Source organism: Thalassophryne amazonica, chromosome 20 (assembly GCF_902500255.1).
Source record: "Thalassophryne amazonica chromosome 20, fThaAma1.1, whole genome shotgun sequence".
Lineage (NCBI taxonomy): Eukaryota > Metazoa > Chordata > Actinopteri > Batrachoidiformes > Batrachoididae > Thalassophryne > Thalassophryne amazonica.
Genome location: NC_047122.1, coordinates 21,798,155 through 21,818,078, shown reverse-complemented (window position 1 = coordinate 21,818,078; position 19,924 = coordinate 21,798,155). Strand labels below are relative to the sequence as shown.

Genomic DNA, 19,924 nt, shown 5'->3' with positions numbered 1-19,924 from the left:
CGCAGCCGCGATGCGGAAGTCGACTGCATATTCGGCTGCGCACCGGCGCCCCTGTCGCATTGACAGCAGCATTGTTGAAGCGGTCTCTCCTCTGTTAGGGTGATCAAACACTGTTCTGAACTCCCCCACAAACCCAGTGTATGCTGATAACAACCGTGAGTTCTGTTCCCAGAGCGCCGTAGCCCAGGCGCGTGCCTTACCCCGAAGCAGAGCAATCACATAAGCTATTTTACTAGCATCTGACGCGTACATGACGGGACGTTGTGCGAAGACGAGCGAACACTGCATGAGAAAGTCCGCGCACGTCTCCACACAACCTCCGTACGGCTCAGGAGGGCTTATGTATGCTTCAGGGGATGGTGGGAGGGGTTGTTGAACCACCACTGGAACGTTCATATCCTGCACAGGGTCGGCAGGAGGAGGAGCTGCAGCAGCGCCCTGAGCGCTCGCCGCCACCTGCGCAGAGAGAGCCTCCACCCTGCGGTTCAGGAGGATGTTTTGCTCGGTCATTTGATCCAACCGAGCCGTAAAGGCGGTGAGAATGTGCTGCAGCTCACCAATCACGCCTCCTGCAGACGCCTGCGCTCCCTGCTCTCCCATTGGTCGTTCAACAGCCGGGTGACGCCCCTCGGAGTCCATGACGCTGGCCGAGATATCCTGTTGTGAAAGTGTAGTGACACGGACCCACAACAGGGGGCGCAAATGAACGGTCAATAGATGAGCCAAAAAGTAACAATTTAATGTTGTGAAGGTGCACAACGAATATACAGACAATCTCAGAATATGATTACAGTCAATCCACAAAGGTGACGTGTTGGCAGGCTCGAGGATAGAAGACGTCTGTCCTGAGAAGAGCCGGAACCACACGATTTCCGCCGCCACCGAACCTGGTGAATACTGGAGCCGCCAAGTCCCGAATTCCCAGGTGATCACCGTCCCCGACTGTCGGATCTGGTACTGCTGGCGTAGAACAAAGACTGTCAAGTGTGGGTGTGTGTACACCCCGTAACAACAACGGTGGGAATGCCACCTCCACCTCTCACTCAATATTCTGTGGAGTACCGCAGTGATTCCTCAGGGGAAAAGAGTGCCGTCCTGCACTCACACAGCTTCCACGGAAAGAGGGACCGGTACTCCTGCAAACACTCACAATATACAGATATATTGCAAAACACGAACGGCTGAGTCTATTACCTCCAAAGAAGTACGATATCTCGGCGATGAGGTGGAGATGACGTCTGGGTTTTATGGAGTGCGATGATGAAGAACGAGTGACAGCTGTCAGGAATTAATGAGTGACAGCTGTCACTCCTGGCTGTGTCCGTGGCGGCAGCACCCTCTCGTGCCTGAAGCCCGCACTTCAGGCAGGGCGCCCTCTGGTGGTGGGCCAGCAGTACCTCCTCTTCTGGTGGCCCACACAACAAGATGCTCCAATCATATAGAAAACTACACCACATTATTTGACTGATCATAAAGATTCCAAAAAAGGTATAGTTTGGACAATCTGTGACTGAATGTTATGAGGTTAAAGCAACAAGAATGGTGACAAAGGTCAGTTTCAGTTTGTACAGGGGTCAAAAGTTAAAGTTCCTCCATTAATTTAGCTCCAGCTGTATTTGTGCTGAATTTGATGCTTGTATGACCACCAGCTGCTGATGTTAGTTTAAAACATGTGTACATAAACCAACCTGAATTAAAGGAGAAATGCTGCTTTTAACAACATTGACCTCATTTCTGACATAAAATACGGTCGTTTACTCACCAATATGTTTGGTGTGATTAGAAGTCCATAGTTCAAACGACATGTTCAGTTCAAATCTGAAGCAAACATTTTTCTTCTTCTACTAAGGTGGATTAGAACTTTTTGTGGTACACAGCACAAACTACTGGACAGGAGGAAACTAGCAGTCAATGTGACTCAGTGATTTGAAAATGCAGCTCTTTCAACCAGACATGTGGTGCCTTGACATGTCAATCATCTGTGTCCAATCAGATTTCAGGAGAGTCCAGTGAAACCCTGGCCTCCACTCTAGCTCCACCCATGCCAGGACGTGTTTGACATTTGACCATTTCCTGTTTCACTGTGACTGATAAATTGGCACTTCCTGTTTGAGTGTGAGCTTGCCACTGAGTTCCCGCGAGATTCCATGGGATCTCGTCTGTCAATCCAGGAAGTGACGATCCAGGAAGTGTTTGACATTTGAACATTTCCTGTTCTACTGTGGATTTGAAAATTGGCACTTCCTGTTTAGGATGCACTGTACCATGAGTGAGCTTCACGCCGCTGTGTGACGCTTCACTCATATTATCAATTACAGAATCTTAGCTTGGATGTGAATGTTCAGCTCATGAATCATTCAGCTTGGGACTCCGATGAGGGCGGTCACATCTCCTCCACTCTCCCTTATCTCTGCTCTCTGCTTTAACATTCAAGTCCCTACTTCACCAGTCTGTGAATTCCTCAAATTATATTGGATACTGGTTCTATTGGAGTACTATTGGATTATCCGTGGAATTGATCAGCTGGTCTCTGAATGCTATTGACACCATCTTTTCTACAAGAAGGTCAGGACCGTGGGATCCTACCTACCAGATGGAACACATCCTGCGGGCTATGTTCTCGACTCTTGGGGGTCTTGGCGTATTACATGCTTGGCGCCTTTCTCTGTTGAGGACGTCGAGGATTTATTCATTTTTGGTCTTATGGTAGCAGGGCTAGTACTTTCCAGCTTATGTGCTGCCCTGATCTATCGGAAAATTGGCAAGACGGCAGCATCAAGAACCACGGCCCCTCGCTTGTCTGTCATGATTAACGAGGTGGGCAAGGCAGTGTATTCTCAGACTGCGATGACTCTTGAACTCAGACGCAAATTGGATAACATCTTGGAGCAGATGCTTGCAGATGAAGGCCAGGGAATATTCTTAATTCATAATTGGGAATATTCTTAATTCATAATTGGGATTTGGTTGTTCAAGTGGAACTGTATAAAGTGTTTTTCACTGCTCAAACCATAACATTACAGGCTTATCAAGCCTGAAGGACAAATTGCCTGACTGTTTTCCTCCAGAATGTCTTCAGGACTTGGTGAACATTTGGCTGTTTCTTATCTCAACTCACAAAGACAATAAACTGTTTTTCATAGGACTGAAGCATGCTCCACTCCATCTCCCCACCCCCCTCGTACCCCCATCACACACACCCCACTCTGGCTTCTGCTCACGTCACCCCCTTCCCTTCTGCGGGGGCGGCGTGGTTTTAGCTGCTGCTGCCCCCCCAAGCTGACAGTGGAGCAACTCAGGGTTGCTGGGAGACCTTCACCCACTTGCCTCAATTTGGATAACGGACTTCTTCAAATTTAGTGCACATAAACAATGCCAAATGTATATGTGCTGTCTTTAATTCTGATGTGTGCCATTGTTACGGTAAACAAGTAATAATTGTGGACTAATTGCTGTCTGAGGTAACTGGAGTATAAACATAATTTCTTCACTGTGAGATCAATAAAGTATATCTCATGTAATAAAAAAAAATAATTTCAATATAGTATTGAAGATGTAATTCTGAGGTCAAAGGTCCAGGTCACAAAGCACTAAGAAAGTCATGAAGTATAAATGTAAATAATATTGTCCAAGTACCCAAAGTTATGTCCTCCCACCTGAACAATAAAACATAATTTTTAATTTGACTTTTCCAGAGTCAAATTAATGTTCCGGGTTTGAGCTGTGCATTTTATATAATACTGACCTTACAAATTTTGATACACTTTCTTTGGAGATTATCTCATGTCATTTTCAGGGTTTCTTGTTTAATTCTTCAGAATCCCACAAAAATGACTCCACTTACATCTCATTCATTTCTGACTTTTTTCTTCACCAACTCTATACTGCACAGACTGCCACCGACAGCACAACCTTGTGTTGTTGTTCCTCCAGCTCCTCCCATATGTTCGGGCTCTCTGCAGCAGATACAACCAGATCCGCACTGGTATTTGGCACAAGTTTGACACCGGATGCCCTTCCTGACGTTTTACCTGGAGAAACACACACAGTCCCTTGTGTTCTGGAGGTCTCCTATCCAAGTACTAACCAGGGCCTACGCCGCTTAGTTTCTGAGAGCTGACAGGATCAGACTAACATAGAGCAGACTGGCTGCAACAATGAGCAACTGGATTCAGCGAGCTTTACCGTAATGTTTGGAAATCTGAGCCTGAGAATTAGATGGGAAGGAGCATCGTTTCTTGTAATGTTCTGCACATAAGTGAAATCTTTATATGAAATTCAGAAAACTATCTAATGACATAAAAAGCACTGTTGGCCATAAACTACAGGCTGATGGGCTGTATGAGGCCCTTGGGCCACCAGTTTGAGACCAGTTTTAACATTAACACAGATTTACTACAGACAGAAACAAAACCTTGTTAACTTTATCTTGGGGTCAGTGAGGTGTGATTGTAAGGATTTTATTGAGTTCAGGTTCTTAACAGAATTGGTGATTATAATTTCTGTGGGGGGAAAATGAGGCATTTGATGGCACTAAGTAAAGGTGAGAGATCATGTGCATGAAACCTCAGACTGTCACCTTCAGGTTGGCGTTGATAGTCACGGTGGATTATGTTTTTTTGGAGAGCAGCTGAAATGAAAGAGTAGACACAAACAAGTTAAGAGAGGGACACGTGACCTTGAATTTGAAGGAGACATTCATCAGGTTGTCTGCAGCTATTATCCGTCCGTCTCACTCACAAAAGCTCTTCCTGTCTTTTGTCCTGCAGAATCAAACTGTACCTACTTCAAGTTTTTCACCACTGGAGAAAACGCTGTGATGTTTCAGAAAACAACTGAGAACAGTGAGTCACATGTCTGTTGGGCTTTTCTCTAATCCTCCACTGGATCGCTGCCTGCCTTTTGAAGATTCTTCAACAAATGAAGAATATGAAAAAAATATGAATAAATAAAATAAAACTCCTTATACTTATTCTTTTTTTTGGGGGGGGGGGGGGGGTGCTAAAATGAACTTTGACATTTGTGTGATGCTGCGTTCAATGACAAGTGGGAATTTGGGAGGTGACAAACTCCAACTTTAGAGGTCGTATAAATAATTCTGAGCACCTCAGGAATATTTCCTGAATTCCAATTTTGTATTTTATGTCATTCCCCAGCTAACAGAGGGTGTCATTGTTTGAACCCTGGTCCATACGTTGGAAAACCTTAGAGTCTGGGGAGAATGTTCATGATGAACTAGGATATTCCATGTTTTCCCATGTCTTGGAACTATTTTAACTAAGAAGTTTCTTCTTGAACTTCAACATACTTTGGCAAAATGCATTCTTCTGGGAAGCTCATAATGCAGTTAGAAGTGCCGCGACATCGACACAAGGTTGTCTGAGGCGCCGCAGTTGGGCAGCGCCGTCTCATTTGAGGGCAGGCGCTAAAGGGGTAAAACATGACGCATAAAGAAACATGGCACTTTCTCTGAGAAAAAAACAAAACAAAACAAACAAACAAACAAACAAAAAACAGCAAAAATGTGTAAATGCCTTTATAAAACAACCTTTACATTTTATGGTATAAAGTTGCTGTAATTTACATTTCAAAACAGTAAATTAAGCAGTGCTGCAGTTGTTGCTAAATCAACATATGTTGTTTTAAATTAATATTTTTTTCATATAATTTAAATGCAGCTGTTACATTTTGTGCATTTATTCCCATTCAGTGAGAATTTTTTGTGCTGTTCGAGTTTTGCTCAGTGCCGCGACAAAAGCTTTGGCATGGGATCCCCATTTTGATTATATTATTATTATTATTATTTTAACACCTCCAGCTCGATCAGGTCAATGGACCTCAGGAAGTTTTGAACCTGAGATATTTCACCTGGGAATTAGCACGCTTAGAGATTGTGCCATCGTGCTGTCACACAACAGCAACTACTCTGAAAACAATGAATTGTATATCTTATTGCCATATGAAAATATTTTTACTGAGTAAGCAAATATCAAGTGTCAAGTCAAGTGTCAAGTGGTTTTTTATTGTCATTTCAATCATGTACACTACATAGTGAGACGAAACAACGTTCCTCCAGGACCAAGGTGCTAATAATATACATCCATCCATCCATCCATTTTCTTCCGCTTTATCCGGAGTCGGGTCGCGGGGGCAGCAGCTCAAGCAAAGCCGCCCAGTCCTCCCGATCCACACACACCTCCCCCAGCTCCTCTGGGGGAACCCCAAGGCGTTCCCAAGCCAGCCGAGAGATGTAATCCTTCCAGCATGTCCTGGGTCTTCCCCGGAGCCTCCTCCCAATGGGACGTGCCCGGAACACCTCTCCAGCGAGGCGTCCAGGGGGCATCCGGAAAAGATGCCCGAGCCACCTCAACTGACTCCTTTCGATGTGGAGGAGCAGCGGCTCGACTCCGAGCTCCTCCCGAGTGACCGAGCTCCTCACCCTATCTCTAAGGGAGCACCCAGCCACCCTGCAGAGGAAACTCATCTCGGCCGCTTGTACCCGTGATCTCGTTCTTTCGGTCATGAGCCAAATCTCATGACCATAGGTGAGGATCGGAACGTAGATCAATCGGTAAATCGAGAGCTTTGCCCCCCTACTCAGCTCTCTCTTCACCACGACGGTGTTGTGTGGGCCGCTGAAGAGGAGGTACTGCTGGCCCACCACCACCAGAGGGCGCCCTGCCTGGAGTGTGGGCTCCAGGCACCAGAGGGCGCTGCCGCCTCACGAGAGCAGCCAGGGTGACAGCTGTCACCCATCACTGGACACAGCTGTTCCACTCAGCACGGAGGTATATCAGCAGGACGGCGTCTCCACCTCAGTGCCGAGATATCGCCTTGAGATAGAGGTAACCTTCTCTGCAGCATATTCTGTATATTTGATAATACGTGTTAAACCTTTCAGGACAGCTGACTACCGAAAGCCAATTGCTTGGATAAGTACTCACCTTCCTGTTTTAACGTGACGAGAGGTGGAGGCGGCTTCTTCCCTCTCCGTGTTACTGGGTGCAGCCGCATCCACACCTGTGTGTTTGTTGCTCTCTCTTGCCAGCAGTACCGGATCCGACGAGCGGAGGCAGTGGCCACCTGGGACTTCGGGACTTGGCGGTTCCGGTATTTCCAGGGTTCGGTGGCAGAGGAGATCTGGGTGGTTCCGGTTCGACTCGAACGGACGTCTCCTACCTTCGAGCCTGCCCACACGACACCAGCAGAATTCGGCTTAATCCCAAATTGTTGATTGTTGTATTGGTTGTGCTCGTTTCACAACAGTAAAACTTGTTATTTACCTTCTCCATTGTCCGTTCATTTGCGCCCCCTGTTGTGGGTCCGTGTTCCTACACTTTCACAACAGACGGTCCGATACAGCAACCGCATCACTGCAGACGCTGCACCGATCCGTCTATCGATCTCACGCTCCATCCATCCCTCACTCGTGAACAAGACCCCGAGATACTTAAACTCCTCCACTTGAGGCAAGGACACTCCACCGACCTGAAGAGGGCAAAGCACCTTTTTCCGGTCGAGAACCATGGCCTCGGATTTGGAGGTGCTGATCCTCATCCTGGATGCCTCACACTCGGCTGCAAACCGCCCCAGTGCACGCTGAAGGTCCTGATTTGACAAAGCCAACAGAACCACATCGTCCGCAAACAGCAGAGACGAGATTCTGTGGTTCCCAAACCAGACCCCCTCTACACCCTGGCTGCGCCTAGAAATTCTGTCCATAAAAATAATGAACAGAACCGGTGACAAAGGGCAGCCCTGGCGGAGGCCAACGTGCACTGGAAACAGGTTTGACTTACTACCGGCAATGCGAACCAAGCTCCTGCTGCGGTCGTACAGGGACCAGATAGCCCTTAGCAAAGGACCCCGGACCCCGTACTCCCGGAGCACTCCCCACAGGGCGCCCCGAGGGACACGGTCGAATGCCTTCTCCAGATCCACAAAACACATGTGGACTGGTTGGGCGAACTCCCATGAACCCTCGAGCACCCGATGGAGCGTGTAGAGCTGGTCCAGTGTGCTGCGACCAGGACGAAAACCACACTGCTCCTCCTGAATCCGAGATTCGACCATCGGTCGAATTCTCCTCTCCAGTACTCTGGAATAGACCTTACCGGGGAGGCTGAGGAGTGTGATCCCCCTATAGTTGGAACACACCCTCTGGTCCCCCTTCTTAAACAGAGGGACCACCACCCCGGTCTGCCAATCCAGAGGCACTGTCCCCGATTGCCATACGATGTTGCAGAGGCGTGTCAGCCAAGACAGTCCCACAACATCCAGAGACTTAAGGTACTCAGGACGGATTTCATCCACCCCAGGAGCCTTGCCACCGAGGAGCTTTCTAACCACCTCGGTGACTTCTGCCTGGGTAATGGATGAGTCCGCCTCTGGGTCCCCAGTCTCTGCTTCCTCTTCGGAAGACGTGACGATGGGATTGAGGAGATCCTCAAAGTACTCCTTCCAGCGCCCATCAACATCCCCAGTCAGGGTCAACAGCTCCCCACCCACACCATAAACAGTGCAGATGGAGAGCTGCTTCCGCCTCCTGAGGCGTCGGACAGTTTGCCAGAATCTCTTCTAGGCCGACCGATAGTCCTCCTCCATAGCCTCCCCGAACTCCTCCCAGACCCGAGTTTTTGCCTCTGCGACCGCACGGGCTGCGGCACGCTTGGCCTGCCGGTACCTGTCAGCTGCCTCTGGGGTCCCACCTACCAACAAAGATAAGTAGGACTCCTTCTTCAGCTTGACGGCATCCCTTACTTCCGGTGTCCAGCACCGGGTTCGGGGATTGCCGCCACAACAGGCACCAGAGACCTTGCGACCACAGCTACGAGCGGCCGCATCAACAATGGAGGTGGAGAACATGGTCCACTCGGACTCCATGTCTCCAACCTCCCCCGGGATCTGGGAGAAGCTCTCCCGGAGGTGGGAGTTGAAGACCTCCTTGACAGAGGGTTCTGCCAGTCGTTCCCAGTAGACCCTCACAATACGTTTGGGCCTGCCAGGTCTGACCGGCTTCCTCCCCTCCCAGCAGATCCAACTCACCACCAGGTGGTGATCGGTCGACAGCTCTGCCCCTCTCTTTACTCGAGTGTCCGAGACACGTGACCGAAGGTCAGATGATATGACTACAAAGTCGATCATTGACCTCCGGCTCAGGGTGTCCTGGTGCCACGTGCACTTATGGACACCCTTGTGCTTGAACATGGTGTTCGTGATGGACAAACTGTGACTAGCACAGAAGTCCATCAGCTGAACACCACTCGGGTTCAGATCGGGGAGGCTGTGCTTCCCGATCACCCCCCTCCAGGTCTCACTGTCGCCGCCCACGTGGGCATTGAAATCCCCCAGGAGAACAATGGAGTCCCCAGTCGGAGCGCTATCTAGTACCCCTCCCAGGGACTCCAGGAAGGTCGGGTACTCTGCACTGCCGCTCGGCCCGTAGGCCGAGACAACAGTGAGAGACCTGTCTCCGACCCGAAGGCATAGGGACGCGACCCTCTCGTTCACCGGAGTGAACTCCAACACATGGCGACTGAGCTGGGGAGCAATAAGCAATGCAACCCCAGCTCTCCGCCTCTTCCCGTGGGCAACGCCAGAAAAATTAAGCGTCCAGCCCCCCTCCAGGAGTTGGGTACCAGAGCCCATGCTGTGCGTGGAGGTGAGCCCGACTATCTCTAGTTGGTATCTCTCAACCTCCCGCACAAGCTCAGGCTCCTTGCCACCCAGCGAGGTGACATTCCACGTCCCAACAGCCAGGGGCTGTGAGCATGGACCGGGCCGCCGGGACACCCACCCTCAACCGCCACCCAATCCTCTCTGCACCTGACCCCCATGGCCCCCTCTGCAGGTGGTGAACCCACAGGAGGGCGGGCCCACGTTGCTCCTTCGGGCTGAGTCCGGCCAGGCCCCATGGGCTAAGGCCCGACCACCAGGTGCTCGCGCGCGAGCCCCAACCCCAGGCCTGGCTCCAGGGAGGGACCCCGGCTCCGCCATACCGGGCGACGTCTCGGTCTTTGATCTTTCACTGGTCATGGAGGTTCTAATTTAGCACCAGGTTCTCCACAAACATGAGTTGCGTGGGAGGAGAGGGGCGGACGCATATACGGTCGCGCCCCAGTCCAGTCACGAGCGGCTCTGCTCACCGGGCCCCCCCCCGGGGGGAGGCCCAGCTATCAGGGGCCAACCAAAAATCCATGGCGCTTCGGTATCGCTTCATCTAGGCAGGATTCTGACTTAGAGGCGTTCAGTCATAATTCCACAGATGGTAGCTTCGCAGCATTGGCTCCTCAGCCAAGCCCATACACCAAATGTCTGAATCTGCGGTTCCTCTCGTACTGAGCAGGATTACTATTGAAAGAACACATCATCAGTAGGGTAAAACTAACCTGTCTCACGACGGTCTATTGTATAATAATATACAATATACAATAAATACACAGGACCACATTAGTGGGGAGGAGGTGGTGCAGGGAGTATAATTTTAAACAGACTTATTTTTAGCAGCAGCTTTTCAGTTTTGATTATTGTCTTTGTAGGTGAGGTGTATGTGTGTGTGTGTGTGTGTTCGATCAGTCAATGAGATGTGTGCAATTATCAGACCAGACTCTGGCTGTTCAGGAGTCTGATGGCTTATGGGAAGAGTTCAGGAGTCTGATGGCTTGTGGGAAGAAGCTGTTACACAGTCTGGATATGTGGGCCCGGATGCTGCGGTACCTTTTTCCAGATGGTAGAAGGGTGAAGAGAGTGTGTGAGGGGTGTGTGTGGTCATCCACAATGCTGATTGCCTTGCGGATGTAGCGTGTGGTGTAAATGTCCATGATGGTGGAGAGAGACACACCAATGATCTTCTCAGCCGTTCTCACAATCCGCTGCAGGGACTTGTGATCCGATGCGGTGCAGTTCCCAAACCAGGCAGTAATGCAGCTGCTCAGGATGCTCTCAATGGTTCCTCTGTAGAATGTAGTGAGGATGGGGGGTGGTAGATGTGCCTTTTTCAGGCTCCGCAGGAAGTAGAGGTGCTGATGGGCTTTTTTGGTTATGGTGCCGATGTTGAGGGACCAGGTGAGATTCTCTGCCAGGTGAACTCCAAGGAACATGGTGCTCTTGATGATCTCCACAGCAGAGCCGTCGATGTGGAGTGGGGGGTGATCACGCTTGGTCTTCCTGAAGGCAACAACCATCTCTTTGGTCTTATCTATGTTCAGAGACAGGTTGTTGGTTCTACACCAGTCCACTAACCGTTGTACTTCCTCTCTGTATGCTGTATGTTCTTACTGATGAGGCCCACCACAGTCGTGTTGTCAGTGAACTTTATGATGTGGTTCGATTTGTGCATTGCTGCACAGTCGTGAGTCAGTAGAGTGAACAGCAGTGGACTGAGCACACAGCCTTGGGGAGCCCCAGTGCTCAGCGTGGTGGTGCTGGAGGTGTTTTTTCCGATCCGGACCGACTGGGGTCTCCCAGTCAGAAAGTCCAGGATCCAGTTACAGAGGGAAATATTCAGTCCCAGTGCGGTCAGCTTCCCAATCAGTTTCTGAGGGATAATTGTGTTGAATGCTGAACTGAAGTCTATGAACAGCATTCGGGCATAAGTGTCTTTATTTTCCAGGTGAGTAAGTGCCAGGTGCAGAGTGGTGGATATGCCATCGTCCGTCGAGCGGTTGGGACGATACGCAAACTGCAGGGGGTCCAATGAAGGAGGCAGCAGGGTCTTGATGTGCCTCTTGACAAGCCTCTCGAAGCACTTCATAACAATGGGTGTGAGTGCTACGGGAGGGTAGTCATTGAGACAGGACACTGAAGACTTCTTTGACGCCGGTATGATGGTGGTTTCTTTTAGACACGTCGGGATGGTGGCGCTGTCCAGGGAGGTGTTGAAGATGTCTGTGAAGACATCTGTCAGCTGGTCCGTACACTCCCTGAGCACCTTACCAGGAATGTTGTCTGGACCAGCAGCTTTACATGGGTTCACTCTACGTAGCGTTTGCCTCACATCAGCTGCTGTAAGGCACAGTACCTGGTCGTCAGGAGGAGGGGAGGTCTCCCTCGCTGCCATGCCGTTCTGTGTCTCAAACCGGGCGTAGAAGTCGTTCAGTGCATCTGGAAGGGAGGCATCACTGCCACAGGCAGGTGGTAATGTTTTGTAGTTGGTGATGGCCTGGATGCCCTGCCACATGCGCCGAGTGTCACCGCTGTCCGTATGCGCGCTTCGCCTCTCTGATGGCCCGGGACAGTTTGGCCCTTGCTTTCCTTAGGGCCACCTTATCTCCAGCTTTGAAGGCGGAGTCTCGAGCCTTCAGCAGAGCACGCACCTCTGCAGTCATCCACGACTTCTGGTTGGGACGTGTGGTGATGGCCCTGAAGACAGTCACATCATCTATGCACTTGCTGATGTAGCTGGTCACAGATGATCAATAAGATAAAGCGGATGCTGCAGTTTGTTACATTTTCAGACTACCTCATTCTTGTATTTTATTTAAATTTGAATGGTTTTATTGTGTAAAATGTACAGTAATTTCGGTAGGAATTTCATATTTTTTACTGTATTTTTTTACAGAATTATTCTGGCAACCACAGTTTTTTTTCTTTTTGTAAAAACAATAGAATCTTCAGATTTTTACTATTATTTTATTTTCTTTTTTACAGTGTTGGTTTTCTTTGGCTGCACAATCAACAGGTTTTTCTTTAATCATTCATTCTCACCCTTTGAGATCTCTTGTCAGCTTTAACCCCTCAAATGACTTCTTGTTTATTTCTAATTCCTGTCTTTGTCTACTATTGTGCCATTCCTCTTCATCACTCTTCACTTCCTCACTGCTCATTTCTGAGCTCTTATTTCTTTACAGTGATGCCTCCACACACACGCACACACACACTGATGCCAGCGTGCTGCTATGCAAGGTGCTCAGCTGCACACTGGGAACAACTTTGGGGATTAAGGCCCTTGCCAAAGGGCACTTACTGACTTTACAGTGTGACAGGGATTCAAACCCAGGATCCTCTTGTCACAAGCCCACCTCTCTGAGTCTTTGTCAGATTAACTTGAACACCAGTGTCGCCGTCCAAACAGCCCCCCCTAAAAATTGGTCCGCCCTGCATTCACTGTGCCTTCACTCTGCATGCGTCTGAGTCTGACTCTCTGAGTCTGACTCTACACCCAAAGCGATCAAAGGGAATAATGTGATTATTAACCATCAGATGACAAAGTAAAACTTCTTAAATCATTCTAAAGTCAGTTTCAAGCTGAAATGAGGCTGTTTTAAGCAGAAACAAGGCGATAATCGGTGAATCGATGCTGATGCTCTGAATGACGCTGTTGATGTTGACACACCGAAATGACGCATGCGCGGTAAAGGCAGGGTGGACAAATTTTAGGGGGGACCGTACAGTCGCCGACACCGCTTTTATATAACCTCTTTCTGTTGGGATACAATGCAAAACTGTTGCAAAAACAAAACAAAAAACAAACAAACAAAAAAAAAAACCACGTTCTTTAATTTGAAGCTACTTGTGAAAAATTCCACCATTTGAATTAATTATTGACTGTAGCTTAGACATGTTACTTAAAAAGTATCATAAATATCTTCTCAAATAAGTTATCAAAAAGACAAATACAACAACTCTTGCATCTGAGAAAATCTCATTTCAATTTTCATTTTGTCTCTATCTCAGCGACTTACTTGCAGCGGGCAGGGTTTATGGCCTGTACTGCCAGCCACTAGGGGGCGACAGAGACATTATGGCTTCACTTTTCAAGCGCTGTCACACCATGTAATCTGCAACTCTTGTTCTTGTGATGAAGAGAATGTGTCAAGAAATTCTGCAGGCAAACAGATATAACAAAATAAACAGGTTTTTCCAGCAGTCCGTGGAATCGTTCCCTGCAGCAGTTTGTGGTGAGAACTGTAGTGTCTTCCATGTGCAGATTTGAACATGGCTGCAGCCATGCTGGCGTTGTTCAGCCTCTTCCTGATGGTGATGGGGGCCATCTGCATCACCATGTCCCTGAGTAAAGAGATCATCTTCTTCCTCAAGCCGGCGTCCGTCTGCTTCATTCTGTCAGGTTCGTACAGCCAGCAGACGTCCAGCAAACTCCAGAAACCTTCTTGTCTTCTTTAACTACTGATAACGAATCATTTATGCCCAAAAGTTAAAATCTAATATTTGTCCGACAGCTGATAATCGGCAACATCATCATGTATCAAAATTAACAATTTATATTTAACGCATTAGTATTTTTATTTGTATTTTTATTATTTTATATTATGTGTTGCAAATTGTGTATATTTCTGTTATAATTGTTCCTTTCATAAAGTACACTATTTTATTTTTTTTTAATTTGCTAAAATTTATATTGAGAGTGTATTAGGGCCAACAATAAAAAGAAAGGGGTAATAATTAAAAATAAATAAATGAAGAATTTTCAAGACTATAAAATCCTAATTTTTTGAGGAAGAAATCAAATTTGCGAGTTTAAAAAACTCAAATTTGTAAGAAATTTATAAATTTGTGAGGAAAAACTCCCAAAACTGCGTTGCACTGTGCATGTTTGGCAAACGTGTAAAGTTAAATGTTGCAGTTCTGTGACCTAAAAAAACTAAAAAAAAATTGAATTTGTCAAAAAATAAAAAAAAGAAAGAAAGAAAACAGAAAAGAAAGTAAAAGTTTGGCTTTAATCCCAGATAATCAGATTTTTGCTCTTGCAAATTCACTACTTTTTTCTTCCAAAATTTATGACAAATTTCATGGTTCAACACAGAGTTTACAACTTTTTGAATCACTGTAGAATTTATTTTGTTTCAGCACATAATAGCTGTAATATCATTTTCAGATAGTAGGTTGTGCACTAACATCAATGAACAATGTTCGCATATTTCAAAACAATATTCATGACATTTCCATCGATTTGGTTAATATTGTGAAAAATTGTGTCCCATGCTCCACAGGTGTCCTGGTGCTGCTGTCGCTGGTGGTTTTCCATCAGTCGGTGCTCGCGTTCCTTGCTAGCGACCACACGATTCCTCTCCACCACGAGCTCGCCTGGTCAGTGTCGTGTCTCGGGTGTGCGGGGGCCGTCCTCATCATGGGTGGGATTCTCTTTGTGCTGCTTGCGCTACCTTACAGCCCCTGGCAAAGATGTCTTCCTCAAAAGGACAGCAGCAGCTAGTGGCCTGGAGGTGGTATTGCATCTAACTGCCATCTGTCACGGGGCAAGCAGGTCTTAGCAAACAAAATGGGTTTTTATAGGGAGTCGTGCAAATTATTGTGAGTTTTGGATCAACTTAAACTCACACAGTGGTTTTGTTAAAGGACTTCTGATAAATATTTCACTGGAATGCACTTAAGTAGTATTTAATCACTTAATTAACTCGTGCTTTAGTGCAGTGTATCTTGGTGGCTTCCCTCATTAGGTTACTTCACGCAGTCACTAGTTGTTTTGTTTTTTAGATTTATCACATTGTTCCATTTTGTTGTGTATGTTTTAAGTGATCTTGTAACACACATAATACTTGGATTTAAATATATGACAGCATGAAAAATTTGGGGACTCCTTGGGTTTTTACAAATAAAAATGTTTTACGACAAAAATTTTCAGATTTTCCAGATTTTAAAATTTCTAAAATTATGCTCTTTAAACTGAGTGAAGACAAATGTCTGCAAAATGATATAAATTAAATAAAAACTTCAAATAATGGATTGCTGAAGTACTGCAGGGCATCTTTTTAGTGTTACTCAACTAAATCATCACTTTTACAGCCGGTTTCCTTGAGACGAGTCACAAGTGGACACATGAACTTTTCCAAGTCACTGAATGTGTCTTTGACTGGCTGTAAAAGTGATGATTTATTTGGGCAATATTGAACGATGCCCATATTTCTGCATTCCATTATTTTACCGTTGATTTTTTAAAATTTTTATGATTACATAGAGACTTGTTTTCACTGGGAACTTTAAAAAACATGTTTTTATTTTTAGAATTTGGAACATCGTTAATTCAGTTTTTTTTTTTAATTAATGTCATTAAAAATGTGTAAAAGTCACAGGATGCCCAAACATTTTCTTGCTACTGTAACTTGACTTATGAATAATAAATAAAAAATGAGGCAAAAACAAATATATAGACAGAAAAGAGTCATTTGCTAAAATATTGTGATAGAAAAATACTGTACATGATGAAACAGGTCAAGAAAAAAATGGACCTAACATGTAGCATGTTCCTGTACTTCAGATCTTTGTTATTGTTCTTACAAAGTACATTTAAATGACATCTGTTAGCAATAACTATGGCTGATACGTAGCTTAGATGTATATATATTTTAAAAAAGCCGTCTTTTGTTGCAAAATTGCACACGTTTCTGCAGAAAAATAATGATTCAGGAGATTTTCAAGTGAAAGTTGGAACAAAGTGTGAAATATTTCTGACCTGTTTTTAAATCATCAGATGATTTCCAGTGCATCCAGAAAGGATTCACAGTGCTTCACATTTTCTACATTTTTTTAATGTTACAGCCATATTCCAAAATGGAGTAAATACATTTTTCCCCCTCACAATTTTACTCACAACACCCCACAATTACATCATGAAAAAAGTTTTTTTTTTTTTTTTTGACAATTTATTAAAAATAAACAAACTAAGAAATTCCATGTACATAAGTATTTACACCCTTTGCTCAATACTTTGTTGATGCATCTTTGGCAGCAATTACAGCCTCAAGTCTTTTTGAATATGATGCCTCAAACTTGACACACCTATCTTTGGCCAGTTTTGTCCATTCCTCTTTGCAGCACTTCTCAAGCTCCATCAGGTTGGATGGGGAGCGTCGGTGCACAGACATTTTCAGATCTCTCCAGAGATGTTCAGTCAGATTCAGGTCTGGGCTCTGGCTGGGTCACTCAAGGACATTCACAGAGTTGTCCTGAAGCCACTCCTTTGATATCTTGTCTGCTTAGGGTCATTGTCCTGCTGAAAGCTGAATTGTCGCCCCAGTCTGAGGTCAAGAGCGCTCTGGAGCAGGTTTTCATCCAGGATGTCTCTGTACATTGCTGCATTCATCTTCCCCTCAATCCTGACTAGTCTCCCAGTTCCTGCCACTGAAAAACATCTCCACAGCATGATGCTGCCACCATGCTTCACTGTAGGGATGGTGACTGGTTTCCGCCAAACATGATGCCTGGCATTCATGCCAAAGAGTTCAATCTTTATCTCATCAGACCAGAGAATTTTGTTTTTCATGGTCTGAGAGTCCTTCAGGTACCTTTTGGCAAACTCCAGGTGGGCTGCCACGTGTCTTTTACTAAGAAGTGGCTTCTGTCTGGCCACTCTACCATACAGGCCTGATTCGTGGATTCCTGCAGAGACTGTTGTCCTTCTGGAAGGTTCTCCTCTCTCCACATAGGAATGCTGGAGCTCTGACAGAGGGACCATCAGGTTCTTGGTCACCTCCCTGTTAAGGTCTTCTCCCCCAATCGTTCAGTTTAGACGGGCGACCAGCTCTAGGAAGAGTCCTGGTGGATCTGATCATTTTCCCTTTGCGTATGATGGAGGCCACTGTGCTCATTGTGACCTTCAAAGCAGCAGAATGGTTTCTGTACCCTTCCCTAGATTTAGGCCTTGAGACAATCCTGTCTCAGAGGTCTACAGACAATTCCTTTGACTTCATGCTTGGTCTGTGCTCTAACATGCACTGTCAACTGTGGGACCTTATATGTAGACAGGTATGTGTCTTTCCAAATCATATCCAATCAACTGAATTTACCCCAGGTGGACTCCAATTAAGCTGTAGAAACATCTCAAGGATGATCAGTGGAAACAAGATGCACCTGAGCTCAGTTTTGAGCTCCATGGCAAAGGCTGTGAAGACTTGCGTACATGTGATTTCTTCTTCGAATTCTTATTTTTTAATAAATTTGCAAAAATAATAAAAAACAACTTAAGGTATGTTGTGTAGAATTTTGAGGAAAAAAAGAAAAAGAATTTCATCCATTTTGGAAGAAGGCTGTAACCTAACAAAATGTGGAAAAATTGAAGTGTTGTGAAAACTTTACTCGCTGTATGTGACAAACCTCATATTCTGCTTTTACAGACTGAACTGTTTGAGTATAAATGACTTAATTTTAATATTAAACTTATTTACATGAATATTTTCATGTGGTTCTTTCACATTCTGCTCCTTCTCTTCTTACAGGCGCTGCTTCAAATTAAGTTTCACCAAGTTCTCACGTCATTTAAATGAAACAGATTAAAGATTTCACTCTTTTTTTTTTTGTAAACCTGAAACCTTTTAAAGGCTTTTAAATATGATGCATGAAACTCACACTCACTCATCTTCAACTGCTTATCCGGAATCTGGTTGCGGGAGCAACAGCTCCAGCAGGGGGCCCCAGACTTCCCTTTCCAGAGCGACATTGACCACCTCTGACTGGGGGACACTGAGGCGTTCCCAGGCCAGCGTGGAGATATAATCTCTTCCTAGTCCTGGGTCTTCCCCAGGGTCTCCTCCCAGTTGGACGTGCCTGGAGCACCTCCCTTGGGAGGTGGCCAGAGGGCATCCTTACCAGATGCCTGAACCACGTGCTCCTTTCAAAGTGAAGGAGCAGCAGCTCTACGTCAAGCTCCTCATGGATGGCCGAGCTTCTCATCTTATCTCTAAGGGAGACACCAGCCACCCTCCTAAGAAACCCATTTCGGCCGCTTTTTTTCATCTTTTTTCAGCAATTGTTTGTCAGTGTGGCCAGACAGAGCTGAAGGGGCTTGTCCAGCCACAGAGTAAAATTATCTGGTCAGAGAGAGAGCCAGCAGCCACTGTGATGGAGCACACACACTCAGTCTGAATTTCTTCACTTTTGGACATATACACACACCCAGTTTGAGCAACAGAACGTCTACAAATTTGTCTGAGGTGAGTGAATAATCTAAAAATAAAATATAACATTACTGCACCACTGAAGTTTATCAGCTAATGTTAGCCATTAGCATTTAGCTGTAGGAGGTTGAATCAATTACTGTCGAGCTGAGTGAACGCTTTATATTTGTAAATTGTTCAATCTATTTTTATTTTTAACAAATAAAGCTACAGCTTTTTCATGGCTACTGCTCTCACTACAAGAACAGTCTCAACTTGAAATAACTTAGTTTTTTTTAACTATCTAGTAATCAGACAAAGAAAATAGCACAGCACTGTTTCTGTTAAAGAAAATGAAAGGATCAGCTCGGTTATTAGTCAAAACTGCTGACATTCTAATAAGCAGTTTATGTGCGGTCCACATAACTTGCGAGTGGTAAGATGGCCACCCTTTTGCTTCAAAAGTATGTACTGCGTGTGTGGGCCAGTGAGTTATCCAGTGTTATATACAGATCAGTGATACCAACTAGCTAAACTAGCTGCATTTTTAAGCTGTTATAGCAGCTATGCTAAACCAGATAAGGTGAAAACTCAAACTCCTTTGTCCCTCAGGCCATCAGACTGTACAACTGCTCACTCAGGGGGAGGACAAGTAACAGGAAGACCAGTCAGGAATGAGAGGAACAGTAGTAGCCAGTAAGCCAGTATTGGTCATCATGTTTGGTATTTATATTGTGTATTTATCTTTGCAAACTATTTTTTCTTTTTTACTTTCACTTTTGATACTCTGTGCATCTTAACCTGTGTGCTGTTATACAATGCTGCTGGAACCTCAATTTCTCTGAGGGAGTCTTCTCAAGGGATCAATAACATTCTATTTTATCTAATCTAATCTAATCTAAATCCATTTTGTAACAGTTTAGTGTGGCAGAGCAGGTTTTGATTGTGTGACATGGCTAGCTAGCTAATATGATAGCTGTTTCCATTTGCAGTCGGCACCACACCAGTGACGGATGTGTGTTTCTTCTCCCCCACCATTCTTATTAGATTAAAAGGAGGGTTTGATATGCAAAAGGTGT

General features: G+C 45.8%; 1 protein-coding gene across 2 annotated transcripts in view; it reads left to right on the top strand.

The window, feature by feature from the left end:
* LOC117502267 (voltage-dependent calcium channel gamma-6 subunit-like) overlaps nt 1-16,566 on the top strand; it is a 54,183-nt gene extending 37,617 nt beyond the window's left edge. For both annotated transcript variants that reach the window (XM_034161313.1, XM_034161314.1), the window contains exons 5-7: nt 4,770-4,844; nt 13,928-14,065; nt 14,949-16,566. In XM_034161313.1, coding sequence (XP_034017204.1) covers nt 4,770-4,844; nt 13,928-14,065; nt 14,949-15,169 — 434 coding nt within the window. In that variant the 3' untranslated portion in view covers nt 15,170-16,566. The remainder of the gene's footprint in view (nt 1-4,769; nt 4,845-13,927; nt 14,066-14,948) is intronic.
* Nucleotides 16,567-19,924: the final 3,358 nt, after the last annotated feature.